A 14,920-nucleotide genomic window follows, 5' to 3' on the forward strand; every position below is an offset into this window, starting at 1 on the left:
CTATGGTTGGTTTGGCCAGAGTAGAACACGGGTGTCCAGAGGTGGAGCAGCTCCTGGTGGAGACAACCCCCAGGTGTGGGCACAGGTGACTGAAGTGGCTGAGAGGGAGAGTCCTCCAAAAGGAAGGAGGTCAGGCACTGAGGATGTGGGGATGGAAGGGCGGTCACATGGTGTGAGAAGAAGCCAAGGAAAAGCGCTTGCACAGTGAAGAGAGGGACCTGCAGGGGCAGTGGGAGAGGGGGCAGAAATGAGAAAGGCGTTCAGGGGGGCTGGGCTGGGTATGTAAGCCTCATGGTGGGCAGGGTCCAAGAAATAGAAGTGGCCTCAGGGACCCAGGAGGAAGTCTCCTGCTACCCTGACGGCCCTGGGTGTTGGAAAATGAGCAGCTCCACCCAGAAGTGCACAAGTCGGCCCTTGTGGGAAGCCAGTTCCACCACAAGGCAGGAGAAGGGAGCAGAGGGGGCGGAGGCTGAGGAAGTAAGGGATAGTGACCAAGGCTCAAGGCAGGCTGAGAGGAGCTGGAAGGGCAGGGCAGTGGGAGCAGTTAGGTCTGGGAGCAATCACAGAGGGGCACCTTCTCAAATCTAGCTGTGGTTGGTGATGTTCTCTTGTTGCCTTAATGCTTTCCTCTCTTTTTGCCTGGATAGAGCCTACTCCCCCTAATGCAGCTCCTACCTTCTCTGCAAGACTTTCCTGATCCTCCTTGGCCTCTGAGCTCTTACCACATTCATTATTTTCTCATCTCATCTCAATTCAAATAAACTTGAATCTTTATTTATAGTTACCCATCTATAGACTCATAATTAGTGAGTTTTTTCTGACGCCACAGCCATCAAACATTTATCACGATAACTCTCTTTTTTTTAAAGATTTATTTATTTTTCTTAGAGAGCGAGAACTTGCATGGCGTAGTGTGCAGCCATAGAGAGACAATCTCAAGCAGACTCCCTGCTTGAGTCTCCCAGCAGGGCTCCATCTAACGACCCTGAGATCATGACCTGAGCTGAAATCAACAGTCAGATGCCCAACCAACTGAGCTACCCAGGTGTCCCAATAATTTTGTTTATGTGGATGTTACTATGACAAGATATCATGCATCTTATAAAAGCATAAATATAGAAATTGAAAATCATGAGAGAGAAATAGCTATGAATAACTGTGATGTATTCTGTCCACTGCCCTTGGGATGGGCCAAGGCCCCCACCAGGGTGCACACACTCCTCTTGAGATCACAGATCTGTATTAGTAGCCGGAGGCATATGCCAGTATCTTCTATATCCTCCGTGTCTCCTTTGCAAATAAGAATCATGTCACATGCATAGCAGGTGCTTAGTAAGTATCTGTGAAAGGGACAAAGAAACAAGTCATCTAGGAATGTTTTGAAATAGAGGTGGGTTACGGCATGGCCAGCGGCTTGGACTTTGGAATGAGATGGATTGCAGTTCACATTCCAGCTCTGCTCCTCACTAGCCCCATTGCCAAAGGTAGGTTCTTGGGCTCCCTGAATCTCAGTTTTCTTCCCAGGGAAAGGGGCACAAGGACCAGAGCTCCCGTACAGGCTGATGTGAGGATAGAGCGCACAGCCCGTCATCTGGGTTCATGATGAGGAAGCCACCACTGAGCAGCAGCGTTTTCTGGCTGTCTGATGTGAGTGCTCGAAGCAGCTGAGCTCTCCTTTGAGTTTGTACGGATGTGGATTTTGACAAAAGTCAGTGACCGGGAAATTAACACTGGGAGCACCTTGAAGCCACCCACATACCCTCTCATTGTACAGGCAAAGTGAGCAGCAGTGGCCTATCCCTCCCCTAAGACCACAAGGTTAGAGCTGGGCTGGACCAGGAGCATCTCCCCTGACACCCGTCTAGGCAAGGGAATGATGGAGATTTGGTTCCAGTTCTGAATATGGTGCTTGTGGAAAACTGTTATTGGGCCAAATGATTCTTCTTTTGTTTTTATAAAGCTTATTTACTTCATTACAAAGTGATATTTATCATTAAAATAAGAAAGATGTAGAAAAAACAAGATTAAAAAAATGTCTCACATTCCCACCATGGAAGGATTTTCGTTATTAACATTTTGTTATAATTTCTTTTAGTCTTGCCTGGTGCTGTCCAAACCTTGGTTTCCTGGATTTATCTAATAGGCCGGCGACAGGAAATCCAGCTCTGCAGAACTTAAACCGTAAAGAGAATCTATTGGCTCCCAGGACTGCAAAGTCCGGCTTTAGAGACCTGGTTTGGTTACAGGCTTTGGTGACCTCTGTCCCACATTTCCACTGCTTCTCCCTAGAATGCCCCAGACCCCGACACCGAGGGAGGTGCCGTCCCTGCTGGCAACCTTGGGAGAGAGCACGCTGTCCTGACTGAGGGACTGTCCAGCAGAGGGCCCGGGGGTGAGGCCTGGCCCCCCATGCTCTCACCTAGTGGAAGTCAGCCCACCAGGCCTCACAACCTGAGAGTGGGAATGGGTAGTGCCCCAAAGGAACGTCAGGTGCTTCCACCTGAAGTGGGACCCGTTCTAAAAGGGGCGAATAGCAGATGTCTGCTCCTTGGCCATCATCTTGCTACTGTAACCAGAGGGAGGTTCTTGGGCCCAGAGTTCTTGCAAGGATTAGTCCCTGTTAGACACCCTCCTCAGCTTCCTCTCCCGCTAGCTTCCCAGGGGAGCACTGAACATTCTCTTCCTGAATCCCCAGCAATGTGCTCCCTCCCTGTGACCCATGACCAGGGAGGAGGCCTGACTTCCAGTGACCTCATCAGGTGACTCAGTGCACAGCGAACATGGCTCAGGGTGTGTTAGGGACCCCAGGCCCAGGTGAAGGGCCCCACAGAGCTTTACAGGACCTGAAGTGCTGGGAAAGTACTCGATGCTGCGGAAGAGAGCCAGGCAAGGGGCAGGACACAGGGCAAGGATAGACAGCGGAGGAGGTCATTATCAGAGCCATCAATGCCGGACAGCACCCTCACCCCCAGCAGTGTTCAGTTGGGAAGTAAAGTACATGATAAGCACAGACATCCCCATCAGTCCCTCCCGACTGAGAGGCGGGGAGGCATAGGTTTTTGGTTTTGTTTTGTTTTGTTTTGTTTTTTTCCAGTATTAAGGAGGTAGGCTCTTATGACAGTCGTCCCTGCTCTGTCTCCTGCGGGTGGCATCCTGCTATCTGCGCTTGTGTTTGTACTTGGTCTCTGCCCCGAAGACTCACAATCCACTGATATAGGGTCAGTCCAAACAGTACAGGGAGGGTGTGTGCCTGGCAAGGCGGGACGCCCATTCCCTTTCCTCCAGTGACAGAAACAGGCCCTGGGAGACAGGGAGGGCGTGCTAAGGTGCATAAGGGAAGAAATAGGGAGCTGAAGCCTTTCGTGTAAGCAGGCAGGCTGCAGACATGTAAAGGGAAAGGTGAAGAGGGGGTGCCAAGAAGCAAGATATAGAGAAGAGGAAAAGATCCCTTCAGGTAGCAAGGGTGAGTCAGGTGGGAGCAGGAGCCCAGACCTGGATTCAGAACCAGGGAGCGGGCTCACGGGGGACACAGGTGGCGTGGAGGGGTGATTCAAGTACTACCAGCCAGGTGGGACATGAAGAACATGGAAAGGCTCAGCACCCTTCCTTCAGGAGTGCTTCCATAGGTGAACCCTGTGTGGACAAGGTGAGGGAAAGGTGAGGAAGGGAGGGGCCCCTCCAACCCGGAAATACCAAGAAGGCCTTAAGGAGGCCTGTCCATGTGGGTACGTGTGTGTGTGCTAAGGCCATGACAGGGCCCAGGACTTGGGCTCCTGGGGAGGAGGAGTAGAAGCCAGGACTGGGACTGGGACTCCCAGACTCTCCCATGTGAATGTGGACGGGAAGACAGGGAGGGCAGAGGACAGCAGGGCCTACAAGGACTTCTACTCCTGTAGTGGCCTCCTGGACCCAGCATTAGGGGAGGATGGGGCTCCAGACAAGTTACTTAGGGGGCTGGATTAAGTGTCTCCTAGGCTCTACTGAACAGCAGTCTTTGGGGAAATGTCATTATGGAGAGAGCAGAGCCTCCTAAGGAGAAAAGCAGGGAACAGCTGAGCAGGGACCCACGAGGGAAGCTCTGCTGAGTTAGGAGAAAACAACAGTAATAACGGTGAGCGTTAGTGAGGGCGTGGGAGTCCAGTTCACTCTTCATGCAGCATTAAGTGGCCAGTGCCACCCGGAGAGGTTAAGTGACTTGCCATAGGTCACACAGCTAATAAGTTGACAGAACATGGAGAGAACAAGAGGAGAACCCACCTTTGGTTCATGAAGTCCAATACCTTGATTCACAGGTGAGGGATCCAGCACTCCCTAGGAAGGTGCCCATGCAAGGCCTCTGACCTACAGTCCTGGGGCCTGAGTTCCTTCTCCAGAACTTGGGGTAGGGAACAGGATTTTGGATCGAGGTAGCCACACTCCATGGCATCCTTGGATCAGCCCTGAGTCAGCACTCTGAGCTCCAGGGCTTGGTCTGGGCTGTTGGGGATAAGGAAGACCTGGCGGTCCCCAGTGCTGAGGTGGCCTCTCCAGCCAGAAGAGCCACGCCATTCCCTCTGGGGTTCTGGTCTTCCTCTACCAAGGCTAAGAGGGATATTACTAGGGAGGAAGAAGGGACCTAGGGGTGGGAACGCAGCATGGGGACCGATTTTGAATATCACAGAGAAAAATATCTAAATGTGTTTAAATTACACTGCTTACAATCAGCCCTAAGGCAAACTTTTTTTTTTTTTGCAAAAAATTATTGAAGTCATTATTTGTAAAAAAAACAAAACTTAGAGAAACCCCGAACATTCAGTGCTAGTGCAGGGTTTAAATAACTCCTCATTGCATTCAGGGAGATGGCGATGAGCCCTTCTCAACAAGGAACAATGCTTGCAATCAAAGAGTAGGAGCCAAATGGTATACTGTGAGTTTGATAAGTGAAAACACAATAACTGGGAAGAATTAGGGAAAAAAACAGAAATTCATCAAAGCTTCAATACTGGTATGGAATGATGGGTGGATGAAACAAATATTTTCCCTCTCTCAGCAGAGTTAAGGCACAGTTAAATTGTTTTTGAAAGAGTATAATAAAAAGATCAACAGTGTTTAAAAACGTGCAGCACAGCAGACACAAGGCCCTGGTTTTCTGTGTACTCGGGAACATTCAGAAAACAGGAATCCGCTGGGTCCTGGGCTGCACAGGGCCAAGGATGATGTAGGTGCCCACGGGCTGAGTTTTGTGTGAGCCCAGCAGGAGCTGGAGGCAGAGGCAAAGGCTGAGCTCCCCACCCACCCCCCAACCCCGTGGCTGGTTATCACCAGCCCACAAGGGATAACAGCGGGTGATAAGCATCCCTCTCCATGACCTGAAGTGCAGTGGGCGGGGTGCAGAGGCCCCGGTGAGGCTGGGGCTTCTGACCCACAGGGAACGGACATGGGAGGGATGCAGGGTGAGGCCTATTTAGGTTTCTCCTTTTCCTGTCCCCGCTGTGCTTCCTGCCGAAGCAGAGAGTAACTTCCACGGAGTGAGACTCAGAGAGAAGAGCACAGCCGGGCCTTGAAAAGTCTTCTCTGGAAGCACATGGAAATCCCATTACAGCCTGTCCCAGCCTGTGCCGAGCACTGCCGTACCCCAGGTGATATGCAGAGAAGCTGAGGTCCCAGGAGGCAGGACCCCCTGGTGCTGTAGCACCCTTCCCTCTTATTGCAGCATTTTCTCCGGGAAAGGGAGGGCAGAGTCGGCCTCAGGTTCTGTGAGGGAGGTGTGGGGCTGTCGGAGTGCAGGATGGGCCCTATGTCACTATGGAAGAGAGAAGGGCATGCAGCACGTGCTTCAGGAGTGGGATGAGCATGGCAGAGAGGAGCAGAGCAGAATGGGGTCTTGGAGCTGGATCCAGAAGGGCCACAGAGACCCCAGGCTGTGCTCGGACCTTATTTAAGGTGAGCACTCCAGGCCAGAGGTGCTGGCAACCAAGGTTCAGAGGGGGCAAGGATGGGCAAGCACCAACATGGGCTTCAGACCCCTGATGGGAGGGAGGTTCTGACTTGGCCCACCTGTACGCTCTGACTCAGTCTCTGTGAGCAAGAACCTCCAGCCACTGGGACTTTGCACTGGCCTGTCAGTGTCTAGATCTTGGCTCTGCCACTTACTAGCTACAGGTCCTCAAGCAAGTTATTTTACCTCTTTGTGCCTCAGATTCTCCAAACACAAAGTGACACTAATAAAAGTAACCCCCCTCATTGGGTTGTTTTGAGGATCAAATGAATCAACATTGTGTTGGTGCCCGGTATGGACTTTCAACACTGTGTGTGTTAAATAAAAATATAAACTAGTGGCCAAGGTGGCCCACGGGGGAGCAGACTGCCCCACGAGGGGCAGTGACAAAGAGGCAGAGCACTTGGCTGCAGGTGTGCCCTCCACCTGTCACAGGTGACGTGCAGGCACCGAGGGACCTCCCCCTCCAGGAGCTAGGCGCCCAGAGTTAATTCATGATCACGCCTGAGGATTCAGACTGCCCGGACACCCTCATCAGCAGCTGTGGGAGGAGAGGGTGTGGCCCGTGGACTGGTAAACACACCTTGGGAACTATGCCAGCCACTAGGGAGAACAAGGTGGACAGCAAGAAGCCTGGGGGTGCAGGTTGGGCAGAAGAGATGGCCCCAGGCAGAAGGCATTTGCCGGAGATGGCTTGGAAGCCTCAGGACAATGAGGCTTTCCCCAGTCACTGGGGCATTTTGGAATTCAGTGAAGCTCAATTCCATTTAATAAACATTTTTTAAGAAACAAGGTGTGCCAGGCCTGATGAGAGATGGATGGATAAGTAGCACCGAAGCTACCAAGGAGCTCACAGTCGAATTAGAAAAAGAGACATTGGGCACACTTATTGCCACCAGCACTGCCAAACACCAGGCAACAGCACCAGCAGAAACCTCACTAACACTTTAAGACATCCCCGGGAGATTAAGATCTCCCTCTTAAAGAGAAGGCACTGGGCAGCTGGGAGGTTAAGCAGGCCATTGAGGGTGGTCAGCATCAACCCCTGACTGTAAGGTCTGTGCCCTTAGCCACCACATGTGTTGTCTCTATTGTCACCTCTTATAATAAAGGTAGAGACAGGTTGTATGTGCTAGGGAAGCACTCTGAGCCTTATTCACCTGCAAAATGGGTTAGTGACATCTAGTTTCCTGAGAGACAAGGGATAGTGTATGTAACAGGTCTGCACCACTGCAAGGCAGGTTTCTACTCCTGCCGCAGAGGCCCATAGCAGGTAGCAACAAGAGCTACTCTTGGAGGGTAGAAGCCAAGCACTATGCAGCAGCAGTGCAGGCAGGGGGAACCGAATGAGCAAAAGCCCAGAGGTGGGAACATGCAACTGGTCCAGCATGAGAACTGAGAAAGCAGGAGATTCAGACAGAGCAGAAAGCCCAAAGCTCTTCCCTGTCTTTCTTCCCTCTGCAATCCCGGAAAAGCTGCTGCTAGCTCCTTTCTAGTTCCTCTGCAACACATATAACTGACCTCTGTGCACACTACCCACCAGAAACACTCTTGTCATGGTCTTCAGTGCCAGCCTGTTGTCAGCCCATTGGTCATTCTTGGGTCTTATCTTCCCTCCTCCACAACCTGGACAGTTGTGTCCACAATCCTACCTTCTCTCTGAAACACCACTTCTCAGCTGGCTTACTTCCCTGCAAGCTCTGTCTCCATTGCTGGCTCCATCTCTTGTGCCACCCCTGAATTTTGTCATGGTCAGTTGTGGACCTACTTCTCAACAACATGTTCTCATCTGTTCCCGAGGTTTACCCACTTCCTCCATGTGGGATGTCCAAGACCCGATCTCTAGCCCAGCACCCATCCTGAGCACTGGACCCATATACCTCCCTGCTGGGCATCTAGACCTGCATGTACTCCAGGCAGTTTGAACTCAAAATGAGCCCAGAATGGCTCCCTGCACCCCCAATATCTGTTGGTCTCCTGGGTTCTTTCTATCAGGGGTTCACATCACTAATGCAAGTCAGATCCTGGGAGTCATCCCTCACATTTCCTCCCTAACGCAGGGGTGCCATCTCCTGTCAATGTCTCTTGCTTCTTTCTCTCCCCCACATGGTCCCCTTGCTGCAGAACACACCTTCATTGCAGTTCCTGGGGTTCTACAGACCGTCCGATTGCACTTCTATCCAGCTACCAGAAAAGTCTCTGGAAATGCAAATCTGCCCAGGGCACCCCTGTCCAGAAGTCTTCAGTGGCTCCCATTGTGTTGGGGATAAGGCCCACACTTCATGGCATGCCACTCAGTGTTCCAGCCTCTCTACCACACAGTCCCACTGTCCCTGGGTCTCCAACCAGACTGAACCATGGAGCAGATAGATTTATCTTCCTTCACCCCCATCATCCCAATCCACGTAGTCCCTAGGCCTCAACTTGAGGCTCCCTTCCTCCAGGAAGCCTTCCTGCTGCCGCAGAATGAGTTAGGGCCCCTCTTCTATGCTCCCATAGCAGCTGTGCATGACAGAGAGCTATGCTCTTTCTACAACACACTAATGCTTTCTCTTCTTGCTCCCTACCTGACACCATGGAGTCTCTGAAGTCAGAGACTGTCCTTGTGCTTTATTTTTCTAGGGTGCTAAGAAATATTTGCTGAAATCAAAGGCTTTGAGGAGGATCTTGGAAACAGACCCTGGGGGTGCTTTTAGGAAATGGGTTACTCTTTGTGCAGGCACTGAAAGCTGAATACACACTACCCTTTCTCCGCTTTTCCCTAACAGAACTCCAATTTTGTTCAGGAGATTGCAATAACGTAAACTACATTTCCTAGTCTCCTTTACAGAGGGTAGCCATATGGCCTAGTCTTGGCCAACAAGATTTAAGGAAAAGTAGCTTAGCATGCAGGGAGAGATTTGTTTCCGAGATGTGAGCACAACCCCTTCTTGCTTCCTGTCTTCCACTTCCTTCTTGGAATTAAGAGAAGAGGCTGGAGGCGGAGCAACTATCTTGTGACAATGACCTAGCCACTCTACGGAATCCTTCCCGGCCTAGTTTGTGACCCCTGGACTACCTATTAGCAGGCTTCTTCCTATGAGACAAATAAATCTCGTTGAAGCCACTTTGGTTAGGTCTCCATTACATTTAGCTAACTCCACCTTGTAAGAGCAGATAAAAGCAGATAACCATTGGTAAGCATTTCTGAATAAGCCTTTCCTTTAGAGATGATGCTGGTCCTAACACAGCAGGCAGATAACAAGGTTAACGGAGTAGGATAAAATGAGGGTTGGAGAAGCAGGCTCTTCCCAGGTTTCTATCAGAGGACCATGACAAGGCTACACTCAGGGTTTATTTTTTTTTTCTTTTATAATTTTATTTGATCTATAAGTAAAGTAAGTGATATAAGAGGCCATTCACCATGTATTTTGAGGACCAGGGTCTTAGGCAAAGCATTTCTTTCTTTCTTTTTTTTTTTTTTTAAGATTTTATTTTATTTATTTGACAGACAGAGATCACAAGTAGGCAGAGAGGCAGGCAGAGAGAAAGAGAGGGAGAAGCAGACTCTCCGCTGAGCAGAGAGTCCGACGCGGGGCTCGATCCCAGGACCCTGGGATCATGACCTGAGCCGAAGGCAGAGGCTTTAACCCACTGAGCCACCCAGGCACCCCTACACTCAGGGTTTAAGAAATAAGCTCCAGCCTTCGCAGCCCCAGTGTGCCTGTGACCAGGGCCTTCTCCACTCTGAATGAAGTGAAATGCCTCTTCAAGCTCTTCTCATTATGAAATGAGGCTGCTGGAATAGATAACTTTTCAAAGGGAATAGTGCTCCAAGTCTGGGCTTGGGAGTCAGGCAGAGCTGGGTTGGGGTTCTAGCTCCATCACTTACAAGCTGTGTGTCTTCCAGTCTTTTTTTTTTTTTTTTTAGTTGACCTCTCTGGTATCATCATCTATAAAATCCAAATTGTAACAGTACCTGTAACTGTTGGATTAATGCTCGCATTCTGTGGAATCACGCCTTAGGTACCCAACAGAATGTCTGGCACAGTACACCATGGGTTCTGCAGCGTGCATGGGATGCTCCCCATGCCAGCCGTCCTTGTGCTCCAAGTTCTCTAAAAGGGTTGACTGGTGACTTGGAGTTTCCTGCCTGTTCTGGGTCTGAGGATGCTACAGGACTCTGGAAAGCCTCTCTAGATGCCCTTTACTCAGTGGGTGAGTGAAGTGGCCAGAGGCTGCCCACTGTCCAACGGCTTTTCTTCCAGCACTACATGCTGTTGTGTCCAGGGTTCTTGGACCGCAGGTGGAGAGGGGAAGCCCACAGACAGAGGACAGCCCAGATCAGGCCCAGAAAGGCATTGTCCTGTGGGTCTTTGTCTTATACAAAGTTTCCTGAGTATTGAAGCTGGGCTTGTGCTTTTCCTGGCAGTAGAGTGGGCTTGCAGAGGACTACAGGAATTAGGGAGCTGGAAAATACCTCCAGAATTGGATTCCTTACTGCAGCTGCTTTTGGCATAACTTTCTTCTCCTTCTCTTAAAAAGCCTCACCTTCTTTCTCTTTTCTGCAGTAGAAATCCTAGTGGAAAAAATCTTGGGGGGAAAAAAAATAAAGCTGCTGTTCTATTCCAACCCCAGGGAAGAAGGTCAGTAGGGTGCGTCTCTTATGTCCACGGGGGACCCTCTCTCCTGGCCTCAATATATCAGGCCAGACCCAGCCATGCTGACACTTGACAGCGCCTGCAATTTACCTTGGCTCAGGTCCAAAGAGTTCGGGCCCTGCCCGGGGCGGCCCCCTCTCCAGCGCAAAGAGCAGTTTAAATATAAATCAGTCCCCGACACAAACAGCTTCAACGAGTCCTGGAGCCATCACCGGAACAAGTGAGCCCAGGTTTTCAGCGAGTGCAAACACGCAGAGACCCGCTCCGTAAATCTCCCTGAGCGCGTCGGGAGGGGCGCCGCGGCACCCCTCTCCTTGAAAATTCGGCTCCCCGTCAAGCCCCCTAGCTCCCGTTGGCCCCTCCGGCGCCTCTCGGTTCTCCTCCTGCCTCTCCTGGCCCCGAAGCCCTGCCAACCTCTCTTCGGGTCCGCTCGCCAGCCGGCCGGTCCCCGCTGAGCCCCTCGCCCGCCCCTCCAGTCCTCCGGGCTCCCCCACCCTCCTGCAGGCTCCTGCCCCCGCCCCCGGCCCCCTCTTCGGGGCCCAACGCCCCCCGGCGCCCAGCAGGCGGGACCTTCTCAGGGGCGGTCAAGCCTCGCAGGTCCCAGCCGGGCTCCGGGAGCACAGACGACCCCGGGCGTGGAGCGAGGTCACGCGCCGTGAGCCGCGGCGTCACACCTGTCTGAGGGGGCGGCCGCGGCGGGGGCGGGGCGGGGGCTCGCAGCGCCTTCGACTGCCGCGGAGGAGAGGGAGGAGGGAGAGCTCGTTTCATCATCGGCGACCGCGGCGGCCACTTATAAAACTTCTGGACGCGCACTCGCTCGCGCAGTCTCCGCGCTGCAAGCCTCCTCCGGCTGCCGCGGCCACTCTCACCAGCCACCCGCGCGGCAGCCCCAACCCGAAGCGCCCGGATCCTGCCCGCCCCGCCGCCCGCCCGGGCCCTGCAGCCGCCGTCCCGCCCCGCCGGGGCCGCCACCATGGGGTTCTGGCCGGAGCCCGGCGCGCGCCAGGGCAGCGACGCCTCTTCGGGCCGAACCGGCCGCTGTTCCCGCTCGGTCTTCAGCAACATTAAGGTGAGCGCAGAACTCGCGGCCGTCGGCGCCCGAGCCGCGGCGGGCTCACCTCCGGCGGGCGCCGGCGTCCGTGCTGCGGAGCCCGAGGGGGACGCCGAGGCGCCGGGGCTTCCCCCTCAGCACTCCGTGACGCGGCCAGGGACGCATCCCCGGGGCCCGCGGCGGGTGAGGGGGGCCCGCGGCGGGTGAGGGGCGCCCGCACGGAAGAGCTTGCGCTGGGCGGGTGTGTGCGTGTGTGCTTGTCTCCGTGTGTGTGCGCGCGCTCCCACACCCTCATCGGGGCAAGAAGCGGGACAATAACCGTACCTGCCTGTTGGTTGGACTCTTCTCAGTTGGCAACTGTCCTGCTCTTCGACTGAAACAGAACTCGCGGGGTACTTTTTCGGTCTCCGGCGGGCAATGAACTTCGGAAAGGGGTGGCTTGGAGGTGCCGGGAAAATGACAGGCTGTGTGGTTCCTGGGAGCTGGAGCTCAGAGCCTAACTCATCTTGGGGTGGGTGGCGGAAGGGCTGTTCTTCCCTAAAAGCAGCAGTGTCCCCGGCTCGGCTACCTCTCTGCGCCGCTGCCTGCAAAGTTCAGAATTCCCCCCCAGGGGCTTGGCAATGCTTACTGGTCTGGAAATGGCCCCAGGGAGGCAGCAGGCCCTCGCAGTACGTTCAGTAACAGGGAGCAGGTGCTTCTCTCTTGGCAAGATATTGGGAATGGGTGAAGATGGGGTGTAGGTGGCCGACTGGCGAGGACTCTTTCTCCCGCAGGGGGTTGGGGAATGCTTGCACTTCCTCCCGCGCTCCAGGGGGACCTGGAATAATTGAATCCACACTCAGGCTCTTTGGCTGATTGTGCCTGGGCAGAAACAACCACGAAATGCACCTCCTGGGAGGGTAGAGGGGCTGTGGTGAGGACTGCAGAGCCCACATGAAGACTTCCCCCACCCCCTACCCCCGCCCCGCGGGTGGTGGGGGAGAGGAATGGTCCTGAGAGGTTCTTTCCAGCAATCATACAGTCAGTTGGGGCTAGGTAGTCTCCAGTGGTGCAATTAAAGGCAGAATGGGAAGAGGTGTCCCTGTGGACTGATTATTTGAGTGTTCAACAGAAAGGGATCTGGAGGTTACAGTGAATCCCAACTATATACTTACTCATATTGTTAGCAGTGGAACTGGGATCCCCACTCCTGCTTCTGCCCTGTCTCTACACCACAATAAATAAAGGCTGAGTTGATTCCATGGTTGGGTGTCAATAAGACACAGAAATTTTAAATTCGTTTCAGATAACCCTCAGATTGCCTCACCTTTGGCCAGACCTGGATGAGAACACTGTGTGCAGTTTTGGTCCCACCATTCAAAAGAGACTTGGAGAAGTTTCAGCAGAGAACTGTAGAAAATTTGGTGTTTATAAATTAGGGATTGGGAGGAAAGGGTGGGAGCAACATCTGGGTGGTCCGAAAAGAAAGAGGCCCAGGAGAGAATCAGGGTGGGGGCACCTCTCCCTATTTCACCAGCAAGGGGAAGAGGGGTAGCTTGCCCCAGAACAGTTTTCTGACAGGGAAGGTCACGTCACCCGCAATGAGACTGATCCATTTAGACCTGCCCTGAGTCCCCAAAATAAGTTTATGGCAGCAGTGCCTTTGAAGATCTGTAAAAATGAGATAATTTTTCATGTGTTGATGATTTAACCACACGTGCCTGAGGCCTGGACCCAGGCCAATGGGCCTCTGAAAGGTTCATACCAGTTAAGAGTTTTTCTTAATTCTAAAAATCAGATCCTCTTAATTTTTTATCTCCATTGATCCATAGTAACTCTGAAACCAAAGTTTAGAGAGACTTCAATTAGCTTCTATTAGTCAACCTGAAATCAGGTACAGTTTGGATATCTCAAGGCAAATCTGGGGCCTGGGATTCCATTAGTTAAACTCAAGTAAGCCTTTTCTTCCAGAGGACAGTAATAATTGTCTGGGGAATTGCAATTTCCTGGGAGATTCCCTCCTCCCAATGAGAGGTTGGGTGACTGCCCAGCATGCTCTCTCACTGGTGGATGGACTGTGTGTGTCTTGTGAACATGTGTGACATGGGGGCTAACAGGGGACACCCAACCTAAGGACCCATCATTTCCTGGGTTCCTCAGTGCTGGGGCAGACTAATGATTGGCTTTGTGACATTCCTGCAAAACCCGACAGACCATATGGTTTAGGGGGAAGGGGATGAGGCCAGGAGATGTAGGTCCAAGATGTAGATCCAACCTCTTACTAACACATGGGGGACATTTCTCACCTTTCCTGGGCAGCAAAATCCTTATGGTAAAACAACAACCACACACACACACACACACAAAACAAAAAACAAAAAAACAAACAAAAAAAATAGGTGCTGAGAATGATCCCCACCTCATGGGGGCTCCTTAAGGATTATGTGAGATGAGGCATAGGAAATGGGTCCTGTAAGTCACACAGGACTCTCCAGGATTGACATCAGTAAGATGCCAGTTCTTGCCTCAACAAACAGGATGCACGTTTAAACACCATTTAGGATCTGTTGTTCCACCAATTATACCTCACATGGAGCATAGTTAATAGTTAAGAGAAACCACAGTTAATGTCCAAAATAGATGTAATTGTAGCTAACCCTAATGGAGCTATCTGGAAGTACCAAGAACTTTGGATGTAGTCCACCCATGATTAATCCCCATTACAACTTTATCTAGTGGATACTATTACTGTCCCCATTAATGATGAGGAAACCAAGGCTTAGTGAGGTGTGGACACACAGCCAGAAAGGGGTGGAGTGTGGAGGAACTAGATATGTGAGACCCCAGGGTCAGAGACTAACCGCCATGCACCCTGCCCTCAGCACCACGCAGCGCTGCTCAGTTTTGGTTGAGCACATGGGGATCCTGGAGGTATGCTTGTTCTAAGGGGTCAGTGCTTTCTTCAGGCCCCGCTGACACACACAAATCCCAGCTTGAGCAGGGGTCGCGGTTCATGGCTACAGGATGGATGTCTCCGGTCAGTAATGGGCTCGTCATATCTTTTCACTCTTCACAACTCTCCCCTAAAGGGCCTGGTGGCTCTCACTTAGGGGATGAAGTTTTTGTACTCTCTCCTGTAGGAGTAAATACAATAGTATTTATTCTGGAGACAGTCCATATTGCCTCTGGCTACAGGATTCTTAAGAAGTATACCTCCTCCCTAGTCATTGTCAGAGAGAGCAGTTCAACCTCCAGAACTCTAAATTAAAAACA

General features: G+C 52.1%; 1 protein-coding gene across 2 annotated transcripts in view; it reads left to right on the forward strand.

The window, feature by feature from the left end:
• Nucleotides 1-11,558: 11,558 nt before the first annotated feature.
• SLCO2A1 (solute carrier organic anion transporter family member 2A1) overlaps nucleotides 11,559-14,920 on the forward strand; it is a 77,059-nt gene continuing 73,697 nt past the window's right edge. For both annotated transcript variants that reach the window (XR_006609231.1, XM_045088892.1), the window contains exon 1: nucleotides 11,559-11,686. Coding sequence is in view for 1 of the 2 variants with exons in the window: in XM_045088892.1 (XP_044944827.1) it covers nucleotides 11,591-11,686 (96 nt within the window). In the remaining variant the exon portion in view is untranslated. The remainder of the gene's footprint in view (nucleotides 11,687-14,920) is intronic.

This window comes from Mustela putorius, unplaced genomic scaffold (genome assembly GCF_011764305.1).
Source record: "Mustela putorius furo isolate JIRA1106 unplaced genomic scaffold, ASM1176430v1.1 tig00003834_pilon_pilon_pilon, whole genome shotgun sequence".
NCBI lineage: Eukaryota > Metazoa > Chordata > Mammalia > Carnivora > Mustelidae > Mustela > Mustela putorius.